Source organism: Notamacropus eugenii, chromosome 5, assembly GCF_028372415.1.
Source record: "Notamacropus eugenii isolate mMacEug1 chromosome 5, mMacEug1.pri_v2, whole genome shotgun sequence".
NCBI classification, from domain to species: Eukaryota; Metazoa; Chordata; class Mammalia; order Diprotodontia; family Macropodidae; genus Notamacropus; species Notamacropus eugenii.
Window position 1 is genome coordinate 164,829,047 of NC_092876.1, and position 20,435 is coordinate 164,849,481.

The window sequence follows — 20,435 nt, forward strand, 5'->3', positions numbered from 1 at the left end:
CCTGATGTCTGTATATGCCTCCTTCTAATTGTCTTGTGCCAGTGCCACCTCCTACCTCTCTCCCTGTCTCCCTCTTTCTCTGTCCCTCCCTCCCTCTCTCCCTTTTTTTGCAAGACTCTCTCCTTTTCTGTTCCTTCTTTCTCAGACAGGAGAACTGGTTTAACCTGAGAACAGCCAGCTCATTTGCATCAGACACCGGCTAAGGAGGAAGAGGAGGAGGCGGTGGAGGAGAAAGATAAGAAGGGGTGTGTGTGTGTGTGTGTGTGTGTGTGTGTGTGTGTGTGTGTGTGTGTGTGTGTGTGTGTGTGTGTGTGTGTTGTCCGTGTGTGTGTGTTGTCTCTGTGTGTGTGTGTGTGTGTGTGTGTGTGTGTGTGTGTGTGTGTGTGTGTGTGTGTTGGAGGACAGGACAGAGGAAAGGCAGAGGAGGAGGAGACGGAGAAAAGGAGGAGTTGGTCGTGAGGCAGCCCAGCCCCGCAGCCCAGCAGCTCCAGCATCTGCCAATGCCTCCTGCCCATTAAATGCAGAACCCTTGCAGACCTGGCACTGCTCATGAGGCCACTGCAGAGCTGGAGGAGAAGGAACCGAGGTATCACCCTGGGACTTTTCGCTTTCTGCCTGGCCACAGCCCGCTGCCTGCAAAGTAAGCCCTTGTAGCTCCCCTCCGGGGCGGGAACCCTAGAGGGAAAGGACTGGTCACCTTCCCTGGCCAGTCCTGCGTGTCTGGGGCTCGGGGCTACGCTGTTTTTCCTCCGATGATGGAGAGAGGACCAGCGGCATGGTAGGACAGGGAAGCAGTTTAGGCTGAGACCTCCCGGCGGGGTGGTGCCAGGCTGCTGCCTCGGGCTGGGCAGGAAATGCATCGCCTGGCCTGGCCCTGGCAGCGGCTTCCGTCCACAGCCCGCCGCCGGCTGCGAGGACCTCACGCACTGGGCTATCGAAGCCGGTCAGCGGCAGGGAGGGAGGCGGGCGGCGCGGCGGCCCGGGGCTTTTCGGTCACTGCAGATTGTTTTCCCAGTGTCTGTCCTTGGGAAGGAGAGGGGGCCACAGGGGTGTTGGCGGGTCCCTGCCCTCTGGCAGGACTGCTGGGCAGAACTGCACGTGGCTGGTGTGTTACCAGATCAGTAAGCTGGGAGCCACAGCCGCACTCCAGCTGGGACCGCAGTCTGTTTTACAGCTCCCGCAGCCCCGCAGCCGCCCGCACCGCGCGTGTGTGAGTGTGTGTGTGTGTGTGTGTGTCTCGCTCGTTTGTTTTCTCTACTTATATTTACAAAACAAAAACAAACAAAAAATCTTGGAGAAATACCAGCTCTTGGTGACGTCACTCTCCGGGACTGGGTGTCCTGCCCTTCGGGTACCCCTAGTCCAATCGTGGATCACCTTCCACCATGGTACTTCCCATATACTGCTTAGTACAGTGTCTCGAACAGAGCCGGCACTTAATGAAAACTTATTAAATTGAATTGAATATAGAGGTAAGGGGCTAGACCTGTGATTTCATTAGAATAGGGAATTCCCAGATGAGAGAATTCTCTCTAGTAATGTAGGTAACTTCTCTGCAATTCATCGTCTTAGAGAGCTGCCTAGAGCCGTAAGAGGTTACTTCATTTGCTGCAGGGTCACTCAGCCGGTAGGTGTCTGGAGCAGGGCTTGTCTGCCACCTTTGCTCTGAGGCAGGTTCGCTGTTAGCTAAACCACTCTGCCCTTTCACTGTCACATAGTAGGCATTTAATGTTTCTTGAGTTGAATCAGTGAGGGGGTTCCTTCCATTCACTGATATCTCCCTAGAAAAAGTATGGAAACAATGAGGGAAGGATGCAATCAGCCCTGTGGCCTGGGTGAGGTAGGGTTGCTAGTTTTGACATTTGGGTTTTCTTGGACAGAGTTATTCAGCTGGGCTGTCTAAATAGACCAGACTCCCTGGGTGATGGCTTCCAGATTTGTTTCCTTCTTCTGGGACTGACTCTCCCTCCTCCCACTGACAGAGGCTGTGATCCTTGTAGGACCACAGAATCAGAGCTGGAAGGGATTTCTGAAATGATCTCCTGGATAGGAAACCTGCAGTCTCCACAGGTTCCCCACCTCTAATAGACCAATCTCTATTATTTTACAGATGAGGAAACTGAGAGCAAAAGAGGTTAGTAGTAGCCTCTCTTGTAGCAGGTAGTAAATAAGCGAGTCTGGATCTGAATCCAGGTCCTCTGACTCCAAATCTACCATTCTTTTTACTAGATCATAACTATGTTTCCCTCCTCTGCTCACTGATATTTGCTTTGTCAGGTATGTGCATTTATGTATGTTTGTGAGATATATCTCAGAGGTGATGTGTCATTTACTGGACTGGTAGCATTCTCAAGTCCCTGGGGACCAATCAAGAGCATCTTGTGTCATCTCCACAAGGATAATGTCCCTCTGAAAGGAGCTCAGCACATATCCCCTTCCATGGGAGGTGACCCAATCAGGGAAATCCAGGGTTTCCCTGATCATCCTTGCTCCAGGACAACAGTAAAGAGGGAATGGGAAGATACATTTGTCTGGCACGGAGTAAGGGAAAATTGCAAGCATGCCATGCTAGTTCTTGGTTGTTTGTTAAACCCTGGAGACACTATCAACATATCTGTCTAGAGTTATGGTACTCAATGCTTTGGTACTGCCTGAGGCAAAACTGTGAAGCCGTTCCCTTTGTTCATCTGGTAGTCCTTCCCTCTCTCTACCATCCCACCCCACTTTTTTAGGTGTCAGCTCTCTCTCCTATCCAAATCCACTGTCCAGAAAGAATAAACTAGCAATCCAGTGGATTCTAATTTCCTCCAGGGCAGAAATTGTACCCTATTTGTATTTTGGGAGACCTAAGTGCCTGGCATAGAGAAATAAAATACTGTTCACATTTTCATGTGAATTAATGGATTACCTACCCAACAAGTACATTTTCAGCTTTATCTCTATTTGTCATATCAAAGACCTGGCGGGGGGGGGGGGGGGGGGGGGGGAGTTGTGGAAAAGCGTTGAAATTAGTCGGAACTGGAAAGAGAACAATCCTTTATTAAGTATCTACTGTATGCTAGGCATTGAGCTAAGTCTTTTTATACACACACAAACATAATCTCATTCGATCTGAAGACTTAAAGGCTGGCTTTGGCCACCTATTAGTGCCACATTATTACACAATAATAATAGCATTAGTAGTACTGGAGAAAGACTTGTAGTTAGAATGACTTAGATTTAAATCCTACCTCTTACAGTCCTTTTATTAAGGGGATTTGTTCTGTGAAGTTTGGATTCAAATGGCTACCCTTGAGGACCTAGAGGGCCACATGTGGCCTCAAGGCAGCAGGTTCCCCACCCCTTAGACTTATCAGCTTTGTGGCTGTAGGCAAATATGTGCCTTAAGCAACTCCCTAAAGCTTGTCACTAGATAAGAGACCAGGGAAGCAGATTCAGGCTGACTAAAAAGAGTTTCCTAACCATTTGAGTCTGTCAAAAATTGGAATATGTTTCCCCTGGAGATGATGTGTTCATTACTTCAAAAGGTATTTATTAATCCTCTCTTAGGTACTAGGCACTAACCTTGGTCCTAGAAATACTAAGATGAAATCTAGAGCAGTCCCTGTTCTCAAAAGGCTTATCTTTCATTAGGTTGTTCCTCATCTGAACGGTGACTTGTGGTCTGACATGGCTTCGTTTTGGAAAGGATTCCACCCATTCCCTAGAGTTCCCCACTCTGGCAGAATTGCTGAAATCACATATTCCACTAGATCAAAACCACCCAGGGAGATAAATGCTACAGTATTAAATCTGTTTTACACATGAGGAGCACTGAGGCTCAGAGATTTTAAGAGCCTTGTCCATGGTCCTATAATTAGTAAATGTCAGAAGACCACAGGTTGGATTTGAACTAGGGCTTCCTGATTCCAAGTCGAGCATTTTATTCTCTGTACCACACTGTCTTAACTTTTCTAAGACTCAGTTTTTTCCTCTGTAAAATGGAAGAGTTAATAATAATTAATGCTAATATTAATTAGTATTAACATAATAATAATAATTGATAATAAGGGATTATCAAGAGTCAGTTTGTCACTGATTCTCTACTGGATTTGGAACCAAGAACACCTGAGTTGACATCGAACCTCTTATCCTTCTTAGTGTCTCTGTGATCGGGGAAATCACATAATGTCTCCGAGCCTCAGTTTCCACATTTGAAAAACAGGAAGAAATAATAGCTGAGTACTTATCTGCTTCAAAAGGTTGTTGCGAAACTCAAATGAGAGAATACACGTAAAGCTCTGCCAACTTAAAGCATTATGTAAGTGTTAGTTATTATTGTTGTGGGATCAAATAACCCAATACACACAAAAGTGCTGCTAATTTGTAAGGTGCTAAACATAAGGAAGGCACAGCGACTAAAAGCAAAAGAATTTTAGGCATCAGTGAACAGGTGGGAGAAGTACCTTTGGGGAATGCATACTGGTTGCCTTTTTTGATTCTCAAAAGTAGTAACTAATAGCCAGTGTTGCTCTGATTTTTTTAAAACTAAGACAGGGATAGAGTCCCTTTGAGAGAGGGTCAATTTGGGAAGGGTGGGCTCTGTTGATAGCAGGATGGCTCCAATACTACTTTAGTTCCCCAAAGGCAAATGCCCTGGACTCAGTGAGAGATGAATCTATCTGGTTTAGATTTCATCCTCAGCTGTAGCCTGGGGAAACAGAAACCTGAAGTCAAGGCCACCAAGTGTGTCATAGCCCAACCCTAGAAGAGCAGAGCAGACGCTGGGCCTGGACCTGGGCCTGGAACTTGAGAGATGGACTGAGAAGCTGTTGCGACTGAGACCAGAACCATTTTTGGAGGTCAGCTGGAGGAAGATGACTGAGAAGAGCAAAAAGCTTCTCAGGAACCTCTCCAAGAACACCTGGTTATAATGACAGCATCTGAATACCCTAGCCATATCACTGCCCTCCCATTGGACGTTCATTTTGGAGTTATTCCTGGAGCTACCTTCTGCATTTGACAGGGAGACCAAGCCTTAAAGAAATGAGAGTGTTGGAAACCAGAGTCCTGGTTTAGGCAGTGATACCCTTTCCTGGATATTGAGATTTTGCCCCTCCTCATTTACTTGGAGCTCTGGGCCTTTGGTTTCACACGAGAAGTGGGGAGAGCTGAGAGAAGTGGGGCATAGGAGGGGTGTACTGGAGCCAGCTCAAGCAGATTGTTACATGTTGACTGTGAGCATTTACCCCTCAAATGGACAAACTACTGTAATCAGGGCCTGGTTTGTGGTTTTGTTGATGGATGGTCTAGCCTTTAAAAAGTAATGGAGAAATGTCAATAATACAGATCACACCTAAACTGACTATTAAACATTTCAACTCACCCCTTAGCAAAGGCTGACCTAGTTTCCTCCTCTGTAAAAATGAGTGAATTGGACTTGCAGCTCTGAAATTTTATGAGCCTAGAAACTCCTCCCTGTCAGGCAAGAAATATAGCTAAGTGGAGTGATCTAAAGCACCCAGAAAGGCCTTCATACTGCCTGGAATTCAACCAAGTAGAAGTGTACTTATGTTAACATGCACACACCCATGGGAGAGTTAAGGGGAAGCTGTCAGTCATTTACCCAGTTTATTTACTGGGATTGCTTTCCTAATATTTCTGAATGGAGGATTTTGATTAAAGGATCAGGAAAGAAGGGAAAGAATGATAGGTTAGTTTGGAGCATGGTGCCCTGAAAGGGAAGTGAGGAAGGTAAGAGGCAAGCCGGCTTTTGCAATATAAACACCTGAGTCTTCTTGATTTTCTCTCCCATGTAGTAAAAAATGGAGCAGACATCTTACTGTTTAGTTCCCCCAGGATCAGACCACTACTTTCTTAATAATCCACTTGAAATAATTCCCCTTCTGTCTTCTCTGTATTTATTTAATCTGCCCAGAGAGCAGAGTCCCTGGTCACAAATACAGAAATTTGGGGAACTCTTTTCAGAGTTAGCCCACAATTAGCCCTGTCAAACAACCAAAACAGGGGAGGTAGGCTAGCTGATTTCTAAGGAGGGAGGGGAATAGAGTATAGGACTTAAAATCAAATCTTGCTTCCAATCTGTATTAGCTGTGTTACCCTGGGTAAGTCACTTACCATCTCTGTGCCTCAGTTTCCTCATCTATAAAGTAAGGATAAATATAGCACTTACCTCACAGGGTTATTATGAGGATCAAATGAGTTATTATATGAAAAGTGATTTGCAACCCTTGAAAGCACTATATAAATGCTAGCTGTTATTATCAATGTCTCTTCCAATCCTACAACTTGTGATTCCATGCCACAAAGCTGCGTTAGCCCATGTGCAGACACATCACACTCCACTAAAGTGTACAGCTTCTGACTTGCCCGCAGGCTTTCCTTGTGGTTTTTCTATTCAGGGGCCACTCTTGAGGACCTCTTCTTGTCCCCTGCATAATTCTCAAGTCAGCTCCAACCTCACCTCCATTTTCCTTCTCCCTTTCCCAGGAAAATGGGCTTGGTTGTGGGAGAGTTTTTCTCACTGGCAGTAACAGAAGTGGGTGGTGTTGGCAGGCTCAAAGATGGAAAGAAAATTCATTTCTTTCCTCCATCTGATTTGCAAGAGTAGGTGGAAGGAAAAACCATGACAAGCTATTGCCATCCATTTTCCACTGAATTGCACTTTCATCCATCTATGTACAAAAAAATAAGCAGCACAAAATAATGGAAAGAGAACTGAATTTGACATCAGAAAAATCTGGTTTAGGATTCTGGATCTGTCACTTGTATGACCTTAGGCAAGTAGCATCTCTTCTTGGTGTCTCTGTTTCCTCATCTACAAAATAAAGGGGTTAGACTAGATGATCTCTAAGGTCCCTTCTCCTCTAAAATCCTCTGGTCATAAGTATCTTGTGCATCTTTCTAAAATGTAACTACCATATTGCTGACCATGACCTTGATTTGGAGGCAGGCTTGGGTTCCTAAAGGATCCTTGTTATGTTCCTTGAATCTAATGAAATTTTCTAATAGTGTTATTGGAAATCATTTGGTCAGTTATGCAGTACTATATTTCCAGGGTCATCTTTGCATGTAAAACTCTTCCTGATTCAAACTTCCTTTATATACTTTGGGATACTTTTCACTTGTCTGACTTCATACCTAGATAATCTTCAAACTTCAATGTATGATACTAATTATATCACAGTGAAAAAGGTAGAGTATAGACAACAAACCCCCTTAAAAGAACACAAGTTCACAAGGCTCAAATACAATAGATTATTATTTAAAGGTTGGGGGAAAACAAATAGGATTCATCTCTCAACCCACAGAAAATTATACTCTGTCTCTCCCCCCCACCACCACCTGCAAAAAAGCAGCCCTCCTCCAGGGACCTATAAGGGGTAAGCCATTTAAAGTGCTTTGCTGGATGTGGTCGCAGCAAGGAATAACAAGGAACTGATCCTCTACATTAGTGTTCCCCTCTGCCATATCTGAGGCTATGTGCATAGAATTGTTGGGTGTGTTTTTTCTGAAGTTTTTGCCCCTAGCTGCTTTTAGAAGATGACTCTGTCCAGTAGTACTCGGGCAAATTTTTAACAACTGATTCTCAAAAAAAATAATAATAATAATAATACAAGACTTTTAAGTTAAAACTGCATCATTCACTTTTTCTCCATCACTTTCTCAATCACAATCAACAAAGCAATAAATCAAGCCCTGATTTATAGAGTTTGCCAATTTCCAAGATGTAAAGTCTCATGCTGAAATTTTAACAATTGACTCTAGCTTACTACAGCTACCCCTGACTCTGCAGGTCTCTTTTACCATCCTGCTCTGTTAAGGCTTTTTTGCTGCTTCCCTCCGTACAATTCTCAATCTTTAACAGATAGTGGTTATTCCTAGATTGTGGGTTCTCCAGCATCTCTGCTAGGCCGTGTTATAGCTCGAAACTCTTCTCTGTGGTTCCCACAAACCCTGGTCTGTTGAAGTCTTCTAGACATCTAGTGGAACTTTCTCACCTTGGGTTATGATGATATATCACAGTTTATTCCCTCTTTCCTCCACTTGCCTCAAATCAGCATTCTCTACAGGGTCTAGAGTCTCATCAGTATATCCCAACCCTAGGGATAAGGCCAAACTATCCCTCAGTTCCCTGGGACATGAGGATGGAGCTATTCAAAATACCTGAACCCTCCCTGAAATAGAAAGAGGGGGCACATGCTCAAACCCTAGCAGTACTGTGTACCTGAAGAGAAAGAGTTTTAATCCCCATTCTGCATGAGATGTAGCAATTTATATGTTGGGGGATGGGGTGGGAATTCATTGTTTATTCATCATCCACTGTGAAGCTTCTCAACAAATAGAAATATTGTATAGTAAGAAGGCACTGGGCAACTAGGTGGGGCAGTAGATAGAGTGCCAGGCTTGAAATCGGGAAGATTCCTCTTTATGAGTTCAAATCCAGCTTCAGACACTTAGTAATTGTGTGGCCCTGGGCAAGTCACTTAATCTTGTTTGCTTTAATTTCTCATCTGTAAAATGATTTAGAGGAAAAAAATGGCAAATCCCTCCAGTAACTTTGCCAAGAAAACTCCAAATGGGTTCATGAAGAGTTGGACACAACTGAAACCACTGAACAACAAAGAATGCATCACTGAACTGGCATTCCGAAAACCTGAGTTGCAGTACTTTGGTTAAATCCTTTCACCTTCCAAGAATTCAGTTTCCTTCTCTATAAAATGAGGGGATTGAATTTTGTGCTTTCTAAGGTCCCTTCTGTCTCTCAAATCCTGTAATCTTTCATTCTTGTCCTCTCTCCCCCAAGATTGGCAGAAGAATAAAAGTTCCTTTGCTTCGAACTGTCTTGTTGACATTGTCACTTCCAGTTTCTAATTTATAGCTTTATCTAAACGTGATTACCAGGTTGACCTATTTTTAGTCAAACTAGATTTTTCTCAGATGTTTTACTCATTTTTGTGGAGTCAGATTGGTTGGTAGAGATATTAAGGTCATCACTGCTTTGAAAGTGGAGATTGTGAGTGGAAGATTTCAGGTAATGTAATTTATATTCACAATGTCTTCTAAGTAAGAGCTTAATAGGCTTGAATTGAATTGAATGGAAAATTTATTAGTTGAGAATCTTACTATAGGATTGTTAGAAATTTAGAAGAAATTTGTCCTATTGTCCCCTCCAGAGTCAAATATAAAATCCTCTATTGGGCATTCAAAGCCCTTAATAACCTAACTCTCCTCCTCTACCTTGCCAGTCTACTTACACCTTACACTCTCCTTCCCCTCCACATATTCTTTGATTCAGTGACACTGTACTCCTCACTGTTCCTTGAGCAAGATACTCCATCTCTCCATCTAGACAGCTCTGTCTCCTGTGCCTGGAGTACTCTTACTTCTCATCTCTGCCTCCTGGTTTCTTTCAAGTCCCAGTTGAAGTCACACCTTTTACAGGAAGCCTTTCCCAATCCCACCTAATTCTAGTGCCTTCATTCTATTGATTATTTCTCATTTATTTTGTATATAGCTTGTTTGCATGTTGTCTTCCCCATTAGCCTGTGAGTTCCGCAAGGATAGGGGCTGTCTTTTGCCTTTCCTTATATCCCCAGAGCTTAGTCTGACATATAGTAAGCACTAAATGAATGTTTATTGATTGAGTTATAGAAGTATCACTTTCTAGTTGTAGACCTGAAGCCAGGTACATCACCACTCTGTGCCATAGTTTACCTATTTTTAGAATAGGAATAATAATTCCTGCTCATGGGGAGATTGAGGTTGGAATAGCTGGTAGGCCTAGAAATCTTTGCATGAAATCATACATAGATCTGTCTATGGAGAAAATTGTTCACACACAATCTGTTCTACTGACACACTCCCAGCCATGGAAGTAATAAGGTGAAATAAATGAATTTTATTACTTAAAGGATGGGGAGTCGAAGAAGGGGCAAGAAATTGTTGTTGCTTTGATCTTTACCACTGAAAATTTGCATGCTGAAACTGCCCTACTTCTAAGTTGGGATTTTAATGGAGTTATCACCTTTCTCTACCTTGAGAAGCCAAGGGGAAAAGAAAGTCTCAGAATCTGATGCGATGATGACTGTGTTTCTGAATTCTATGTTTCACATTCTCTGAATGTAGCAACTCGTTCTCCTCTATAGTGTCTTCATACTTCTCTTCAGTTCTTCTAAGATTTTAAATGCGGTTAGTCCTTCTCATACCTTTTTCCACAAGGAGACAAAGTTCATCACAAGTTCTCAGCTGAGCTTGCTCCAGAGCTCATCAGTCTTGTAAAATAGGAAGCCACCCTCACCTGAGTACCTCATCATGGGGTCTCTAGAAGAGCTTCAGTTTCACCTGGTCTGTGGCCATCTAAAACCAAATCTGACTATCTGGAAGGTTAAAGTGCTGGTGTGTGTCTGCATTGGTTGTTCTTTTCTTTTAGAATTCCACATGTAGAACTTTGCACAGATATGATTGTCTATGCTAGTTCCTCACTTGATAGCTACCTTGGGGTGGCATCTTGGGGTGGCATCTTGGGATGCTCTGACTCGAGGCCCTTCAAAATCCCTCACATTCCTGAATTTCAACCAAGAGACGTCTGGCTTCTAATAAGTGCTTATTAATATTATATATATAATATGTGTGTATGTATATATGTGTATATATATATATATACACATACACACATATATTTCTCAGTAGAGACAAATATGCATGTGTTTATATATACACATATACACACGTACATGTGCATACATATATATGTACATTTAAAAGTGTGCCATGCATGCATTTTTCTCCCTTTTCTCCAGTAGCATAGCTCTACTCCGGTTCAGGCCCTCATCAACTTGCATGAACGACGAAAAGAATCTGCTGGTTGGTCTCTCCATCCCAAGTCTTTCCCCACTCCAATCCATCCTCTTCTCAGGTATCAAAGTGATCTTCCTAAAGGATAAATCTGAACATGTCACCATCCTATTCAATAAACTCTAATGGTTCCATACACATACATAATATAGACATACACACATATAAACAAGTCTGTATAAGTATAACTTGCAGTTTTATATGATATATAGCATATGTTATAGAATATCTATATCTATCTACATATGTGTGTATACACACATATAGATGATAGATAGACAATCAGATAGATAGATAGATAGATAGATAGATAGATAGATAGATAGATAGAGATATTAGAATGAACATAATTTCAGAAGGAATGAACTAGCAGTGGGAGGGACCAGAAAAGGCTTCTTGCAGAAGTGGGATTTGAGCTGAGTCTTCAAGGTAACCAGAAGGCAGAGGTGAAGAGGGAGAACATCCCAGGAATGGAATACAGGCAGTGCCCCATGCACATAGTCAGGGATATTGAGTGCCTTGTAGCAGGAACAAGGAGGCCAGTGTAGATGAATCATGGAGTGCATGGAGGGGATCAAAGTGTAAAATGACTGGAAATGTAGGAATGAACCAAGTCATGAAGAGCTTCAAATGTCAAAGAGAATATCTTATATTTGATCCTTGAGGTAATAGGGAGCCACTGGAGTTTATTGAATGGGGAAGGGTGAAGGGTGAGTTGGTTGACTTGATCAGACTTGTGCTTTAGCAGAGTTAGCTCTCTAACTAGCTAGAGAAGATCCAGGAGAGAGAAGAATCACAAAAACCTAGAGAAGAGAGAATATCCAGGAGACAGTGATTGACAATCCAGAAGGCTGCAGAGAGTTCAAGAAGATGGAGATTGAGAAAAGACCGTTAAATTTGGCAATCAATAGATCATTAGGAGGTTTGGAGAGAACAGCTTCACTTGATGAAGCTGGAAATCAGATTGTAGAGAATTTAAAAGAGAATAAGAAAAGACGGAGTACTATGGTTCTTAAAGCATATTTCACTGACTCCACAATTTTGCTGAGGGATGGCCATGTCTAGATCTACAGGCAAGGACCATGACTTATCTAAACTGTGTATGCCCAGTAATTACTCTCTCTCTCTCTCTCTCTCTCTCTCTCTCTCTCTCTCTCTCTCTCTCTCTCTCTCTCTCTCTCTCTCTCTCTCTCTCTCTTCCTCTCTCTTTCTCTCTCTGTCTCTGTCTCTCTCTGTCTCTCTCTCTGTCTCTCTCTGTCTCTCTCTGTCTCTCTCTCTCTCACACACACACACACACACACCATGCACACAGGCACTGCTGGTCATTGAATTAATTAATTAATTAATGCTTCCTTTCCCTCTCTTTAACTAGTCCCCTAATCTGAGGACACCACTGTCCTCTTGAAGGACTAATGAAGAAAGTCCTTTGTCACTGAATTAGGTCACAATCGGCAGGAGAAATAAACAAGAAAAGCAGCACTTCCGTATCCTTCTTAATTGGATAAAATTCAAGGGGTTTCCCAAGGATGGAGCTTCTGCCTTCAATTTCACCTCTTCACTTACCCTCTTGCCTTTCTTCCCACCTCTGCCCACACACTCTAAACAAATGAAGTAGAGGAAACTTTGTATTCACCACAAGCAGAACCCACACCCACTTTTCCCAGGAAACAATGCACCCAGATACCATCAATGCACACCAGATACCATTTGGCAATCCCTGTGAATGTTTTGAATTACCCTTGTAAATCAGACCTGCACCATCTCTCTGACAACCACCAGGCTCAGTTTTCCATTAAAGTGTTTGAAAAGTATGTTTTTGAAAAATGACACCTACCTCATCTTACAATCAGTTCATCTGTTGATAAGCACTTCATGGAAAGTCCTGGCTGAGAATTTCTGATAAAGAGAGTTATTCTTTTCACACTATTACATTCATAAATTACTTGAGGGTAAGTTCCTTGTTTTTTTACTTTCTTTGTGTCCCTAGCATTTAGTATTATGCTTGGCACATAGTAGATGCTTAATACTTTTTGACAGATTGACTAACACTCATTTAGTTACTATTGTGAGATGATTTACGTGCCTATCCCTAGGCAATTTTTTCTGGAAAAAAAAATTGTAGTAGGATTCTCATCAGTGCAACTACTGGTGTAGTGGGAAAAGTGATTCTCTTGGAGTCAACAATTAACAAGCATTTATTAAATTCCTATGTGCCAGGAACTATGCTAGGTTCTAGGACTACAAAGGAAAAAATTAGATCTTTTCTGCCTTCAAAAAGCTTACATTCTATCAGGAGACAAATATATGCATGTGTATATACACTAGTTATCTTGTATTACATATATACATATGTGTATATGAGATCATTTCATGTGTATACACATACCAATTACCTTGAATAACATATTATACATAACATATACATAGCATATGGTGTATATTATATTGTGTTATACAAGGTGATTGGTGTATGTATATACACATCAAATTATACCATATATATATGTCTGTGTGTATACAGATTATCTTGCATAACCTATGTACCATATATGTGTGTATATGTATAACATATGCATATGCAGACAGTTACATTATATAACATGCATATTTATATATTGGATTATACATGTTACAACATAACATATATGCAATACAAAGTAATTGATCCATATATACACCCCAAATTATAACTTATATTTATTATTTCTGCCTTTTTAGATTTGCTTGCAATATGTCAGTGCCAATTTTTGTAAAAGTTTCATATGGTGTTGACAAATATGTATATTCCTTTGCAGTTCCATTTAAAAAACACTATAAATCTTTGAGTTCTGGTTTCTCTAGCAATTTTTTCAAGTCTATATTTTCCCTTTTGTGTATCTTCTTGTTAGAATTATCCAAAACTGGGAGAGGAATGTTGAAATTTCTTGTCATTATTTTGTTGTTGTCTATGTGTTCTTATAGTTCATTAGGCAAGAGTTAATAAGCATTTATTAAGCATCTGTTATATGCCAGGAATTGTTCCAAATACTGGGGTTACAAATGGTTAGTTTTTGTCCTTTGTTCTCAAAGAGGACCAAAATGACATCACTGTGTTAGAGTAAAGGTACAGTGTGTGCAACAGTGGCTGATCAAACCAGTTATGAGCTTGGAATGCTCTACCACAGGTTGGGAATGAATAGTCCATGAGAACATTTAGGATGGATTCTCATGTGCATCTCACATTTCTTTTGAGCTACTTCAGTTCTGCTACACTAAGAGCACAGCACCTTCTCTGATGAGAGCACACCACTCTCGGCAGTCCTGTGTCAAAGTATCCCATGTCATGCTGATAAGAGCTGGAAGGGAGAGGTTGAGACCCCCGCAAAGACCAGAGTACCAGGGCAGGTCACCTGGAATGAATTTGCAGACTCAAGCATTGTTGAGGTCAAGGTAAAGATTTATTACATATTTCAGCAGGCAAGAGTTCTTTCAAGGAACCTGCAACTTTAGAGGGGTACAGGTAAAGTTTATATAGGATATTTTATAGTAAAACATGTGCCAAATATGCTAATTAGGTGATTCAGGGTGGAATTAGGGAGTGGTTAAGGAGTGGTTAGTTCTTAAAGGAACATGCACTACATGTACCTACTGTGGAGGTATTTTACTCTGAGTTCATCAGGAAATAGGCTGAGGTGGAGGCTACATGGAGGTGTGGTTTTAGGCCTAAAACATCACTAGGGCAACTAATGGTCAGGGCTGACTAAGGAATACCAGGCTGCTCTCATCAATGTCTTATTAGACAAGATAAATGTAAGGGAATATACGTATGTCTAAGTCTAGGATACATATGATTGGTCAGTGAGTAGTAAATGTTGTTATTACCCGATACACAGCTAACTCAGCCACTACACATCTGGACTAATAAGTTCTATTAGGTGCAGCTGGCTGCTGTATCAGGAAAGAGATAAAAGTTTTGCTAGAGCAGGCTCTGTCCTTGGGTTGGGGAGAAACTGCCTTGGATATTATTTTGAGGTTAGGGAGGAATGTGATTTTTAGAAAGAAATGTGATTTTAGAATTGGGGTTCAAGCACATACACCCAAGCATCCCATCAATGCAATCAATTCCAAAGTTCTCAAAAGAGACTTTTAGAGTTTCCTTGTATCACTTTTTCTGACTACTACGTGAGCACTTGCCTTGTGTGAGTTCTCCATAAAATAGTCTTTTAGGCAAATGTACATTTGGCATTTAAACAACATGGCCAACTCATAGGAGTTGCACTCTCTGCAGTAGAGTTTGAATGCTTGGCAGTTTAGTTCAAGAAAAAACCTCTGTGTCTTATCCTGCCAAATGATCTTTAGAATCTTCCGAAGACAATTCAAATGGAAGCAATTCAGATTCCTGGCATGGTACCATTATGCTGTCCAGTTTTCAAGGCATACTGCAGTGAGACCAGCACAATGGCTCTGTAGACCTTCAGTTTGGTAATCAGTCTAATACCTCTTCTCCCCCTTCACTTTCCTTCAAAGCCTCCCAAAATTGAACAAGCTCTGGCAATGCGTGGATCAACCTCATTATCAGTGTCTACATCCCTGGAAAGTATATGGCCAAGATAAATGAACTTATCCATAGTATTCAAACCTTCCCCATTTGCTGTAACTGATGGTTCCATGTATGGCTGGTATGTTGTTGGTTGGGGGAGCACCTCTGTTTTCTTGGTGTTAATTGTTAGTCCAAAATTAGCACAAGTAGCACATAATCAATCCATACTTGCTGCATCTCAGCTTCAAAGGCTGCATTGAGTGCACCATTATCTGCAAACAAAAAATCATGCACCAATAATCCCTCCACTTTTGTCTTGGCTTGTAGCCTTTTCAAGTTGAAGAAATTACCACCAGTGCAATAGTTGACCTTGATAATGTGTTCATTTTCACTGGAGGTGTTTAACAATAAAGCTGAAAACATCATGCTAAAAAGTATGGGAGCAAGCACATGTTTTCATTCCATTTAATTGGTGACTGGGAAAGTACAAGAACATCATCCATTCCAGAACTCATGTAAGCATGCCATCATAAAATTGGCATACAATACTGATGAATTCTGGGCAACCAAATTTTGACATAATATTCCATAAGCTCTCATGACTGACAGTATCAAAGGCCTTGGAAAGATCTGCTAACATTGTGTACAGACCTCTGTTCTGCTCCTGGCATTTCTCCTGGAATTATTGGGCAGCAAACAGCATATTGACTGTTCCTCTGCCCTTTCTGAAGCTACACTGACTCTCAGGTAGATGACCATCTTCCAATAGGATCAGCCTATTAAGGAGGACTCTGGCAAGAATCTTGCCAGCAATGACTGAGAAACACCACCACCACCACCATCCCCTGCCATGATTAACAGAAGACAATCTATTTCCTTTAATAAAATAGAGGTAGACAATGGGGATGTCCTTGAACTCTTGAGTGTTGAATGGAGGATGGACTGGAATGGGGCAAGAATTGAGACAGACTCACTATCAGGCTATTGCAACAGTGCAAATGTGAGCTGATGAGAGAGGGCAATTTCAAAACAGAGGAGGGGCCATATTCAAGAGATGTTGCAAAAGTGAAATCTACAGGCCTTGGCAATGACTTTAATATGGTGGGATGAGAGATAATGGGAAATCCAGGATGACTCCTAGGTTGCAAGACCAAGTAACTGGAAGGATGGTTGCCCTCTACAGTAATTGGGAAGGGAGGAGTTGGGGAGGCTTTAGGGAGAAAGATAATGAGCTCTGTTTGGGACATACTGAGTTTAAGAGGTCTACTGGACATAAAGTTTGAGAAGTATGAAAGGCAGTTGGAGATGAAAGGCTGAAGGTCATTAGAGAGATTGGATCAAGATAGGCAGATTTGAGAATCAATTAGCATAGAGATAGTAACTAAATTCATGGAAGCTGATGAGATCACCAAGTGAAGAAGCAGAACATTTTCTTTTAATGTTATTGTTTTTTGCTTGCATTCCCAATCAGTTGTCCTCTCCTTTGTTTCTTTAGCGAGACACCACCATGGATTCATTTTTTTTATTCTTCCAATTATGTCTGCTATATAGGCTACACATATTGTTCTTAGAATTCTCATTTCTCTTTTAAATTGCTGTTGTTCTAGGCTCTCATCAAAATCCACAGAGTACCCTCTGACTAATCAAGTGTTGAATCATTTTCCTTTTTGTAGCATTTATTCATAGATTCCTGAACTTGTTTACTAGCTATGGATGCCATATTTCCTTCCACTGTCAATGTCTTCCTTGTTAGTTTATCTGCTTATCCTCAAGATTTTTTAGTTTTCTTCCTCCTCAGAAGTCTTTTTTCCTTATTGTCCCCTATTACTCACTGTCTGACTCCTTCCCTTTTGAGGATAGTTTCCCTGGGGGTTGGAACTCAAAGCTTCTCACCTTCTTCCCATACTGGACAATTCACAGTTCACAAGCCTTAATCTCTACTCCAAATGACTTTTGAGGGGACAGAAATGGCCTCAGCTGGATGCTTGGACCTTTCCCTCAAGCTTAGTATAGAGTGCCATGCAACAATCCCACACATACTGTCTTGCACCATTCCCTCTGTTCCTCAGTCTCTGTTTCAGTGGTACAGAGCATTGCCGCACTGCTGCTATCACAGTCTGGGCAAATTTCTTCAATTTACAGTTTAGACCTCTATGACACTGGTAGGATGTAGGAATCGAGGTGTAGAGTTAAACTCTTATTACAAGCCCAGACCTTTGTTCCTCTGCTCTCTGTTACAGCACAGAATGTTACTGTAGTGTTGGCTATTGTGGCTTCAGCAAATTTGTTCAGTTTGGAGTATGGGTCTCCAAAGTACTGGAAAGAGGGAAGGGAATTCAGGGGATGGAGGTGGGTCCTATTGTGAGCCAATGAACTGTTTGAGCTTGTACAGACTTGTTTCAAGTAGCATGTGGATGGTGAGAGGATGGGATGCTCACTAAGCACCAATTCGGTGTTAATTCATGGAGTTCTTCCTTCCTTTGGGTTCTTGGTGTCCTAGAGCATGGAGATAGTTGAAATTGCTCTATCTCTGGTGCATAATTTCTATTTTGGAGAAGTTGAGAGTTCATGAGGATCAGAGAAAATGTTTCAGCCTCCATTTGTCCAAATGACCCAGAAGTCCTTGACTACTGCTCAAGGTAAGGGATTCTCTTACTCCATCCTCAAATAAAATCTAGATGTCTGCCTGGCATGTAGTAGGTGCTTGATAGATGTTGAATGATTAATGTCTAGAAAACAATTTGCTGGTATATTGCAAAGGAGAGTCTTATTTAGGTACAAGTTGGACTGGAGGTCCATTTTTTCTAACTCTGAGGTCCTCTGATAATTCACATATCTTGCTAACTTATTGTCTTTGATTTCCTTTCCATGGAAACCTCCTTTGTACCTGGGACCATAGAATCAAATATATAGTTAGAAGGACCTTGGTGGTGATGGTGGGGGAGGTGGGGAGTAGAGATGGATTATTTTGCCTATGGTCTGAAGATAGCTCTATCTTTCTAGAGTCTCATGATCAAGGTGGCTACGGGATGACTAGTTTTGCAGTCCACAGCAACTCAGAAAGACCATTAAGTTAGAAAAAAAGTTATTAGGTGCATGGGTGGAGGGAGTACCCCACCAACAAATTTTTAGATTCTTCATTCCTTTAGGTCATTTCTCACATAAAAATAATAAATTACTACTTGCTTATATTTAATATGGATCTGTCCATTGTGTTACTCACAATGGTGAGATATTTTGCCATTTAAAGACAACACCCTGCTAATTGCATAGACCTCTGTAAACCTATAGAAGCTCCTCAGTGAAATATATATATAATCAAAAGCATTTGGTCTAAATCAATCAAGAAAAAAGGTGGATGAATAGACTATTGCCCAAACCATGGCATATAGTCAGACAAAATCTAATGAATATGATATATTATATATTGCAAAATATGCACATACATTGCACATATATCACACACATGTTATATATATCAAAAGAAATAAATGCCATGGTATACATGAATGATTATCACATGTGTATGTCATGTACTTTGCAATCATAATGTAATTTATTTGGCATGTGATGAACATGTCACTTTTGCAAAATAGGTGACATTATGAATGTGCAATAAATGATATGCACTTTATGCCATTTGTTACATTTTATTTATGTATTATATACTATTGTATGTATATTATACATGCCATGCATATGTCATGTGTTATGTGCTATATGTATGCTATATACGTATACTGTGTGTGGGTTACATATGTATGTGTTTAACACACTCATTACTCTTTAAGACTATATATATATTCATTTAAAATAACTATATTTTAGTGAATGAATCGGTGATCTCTTTAATATGGTACTATCTTTTGTAATACAGATCATGACCAATCCATATCAAGTCAACTTTTTTCAATTCCTGACTATGTCCTTCCATAAATCTCCCACTGATGATCCACCCAGGGTACAGGCAGGTTTTTTATTGCTCTTTTAATATTCATGGATTAAATAAAATAATATTCATAAAGCACTTAACAATACCTGGTGCAAAGTAGGACTTAATAAAAGCTTTTTTTCTTTCTTTCCCTCCACATCTATTATCCTTTGCTTTCGCTACATGACTGTTCAACTTTCTATTCTGATCATGCATTGCTAAGACAATGTCTCTTAGTGTTGTCCGCTGACGTCCTACTGTGATTCCTCCTTATGGCACATACCTCCAAAGACTATATCAGTGGAAAAGGACTTGGGTCCAAATACCAGCTCCTCCATTTACTACTGTGCAACATTGAGACATGCTATTTAACTTCTTTGGGACCCAGTTTTCTCACCTGTAAAATGATAGGCTTGGGCTAGATCACCTCTGAGATCCCTTCTAGTTTTAAAATCTATGATCCTACAGAAACAACAACTAAATTTCCTGAACACCAAATGGAGACACAGGATCCAATGATAAATGATATTACTTGTTCAAACTCTCATTAAAAGCATACTTTTTTCCTTTGTTATGAGAAGATCACCTCCCATTTCTTGAATGTATGGTTACCAAACTTATAACACTCATAGGTATATATTGCAACCCTGAGAGTGTTCCATTGACTGGATCATATCCTTAATACTTGTTGAGTAACTACTATGGGCTCAATATTATTTGGTTCTCTGAAGGGTATCAGAATAGTCTAAAACTAGCTTTCTGAGTAGCTTACGTTCTGGTGGAGGAAACCAAATGCATAGAACAAGATCATATATATCATCAAATGCTAATAGGAGTGGTATATGTGGTGATTACTGAAGGTCTTGAGGATGGAGAAATCAGGAGAGGTTCTTGGTGAAGTCTTCCAGTTGAGTTAGGACTCCATATGGGCATGGGCCTGGAAGTACAAGTTGGATTAGGATTTATGGGGAGGAAAAATAAGTCATGGTTAAGCTAGGTAGTACCAGCTCCCATTTCTATAGCACCCTAAGCTTTATGAGGTTATTTTGTTCAAAATAAACCCCTCAAATTAGGAAACACAAGTGTCACATCCCCTGCCCCATTTTATGGATGAGAAAATTGGGCTTC

At 41.0% G+C, this 20,435-nt stretch overlaps 1 protein-coding gene across 2 annotated transcripts in view; it reads left to right on the forward strand.

The window, feature by feature from the left end:
- The first annotated feature begins 250 nt into the window (after positions 1-250).
- VSTM5 (V-set and transmembrane domain containing 5) overlaps positions 251-20,435 on the forward strand; it is a 31,750-nt gene continuing 11,565 nt past the window's right edge. Inside the window, exon 1 of one of the 2 annotated variants that reach the window (XM_072611340.1) lies at positions 251-640. In XM_072611340.1, coding sequence (XP_072467441.1) covers positions 550-640 — 91 coding nt within the window. In that variant the 5' untranslated portion in view covers positions 251-549. The remainder of the gene's footprint in view (positions 641-20,435) is intronic. The other variant, XM_072611341.1, reaches the window with a different exon arrangement.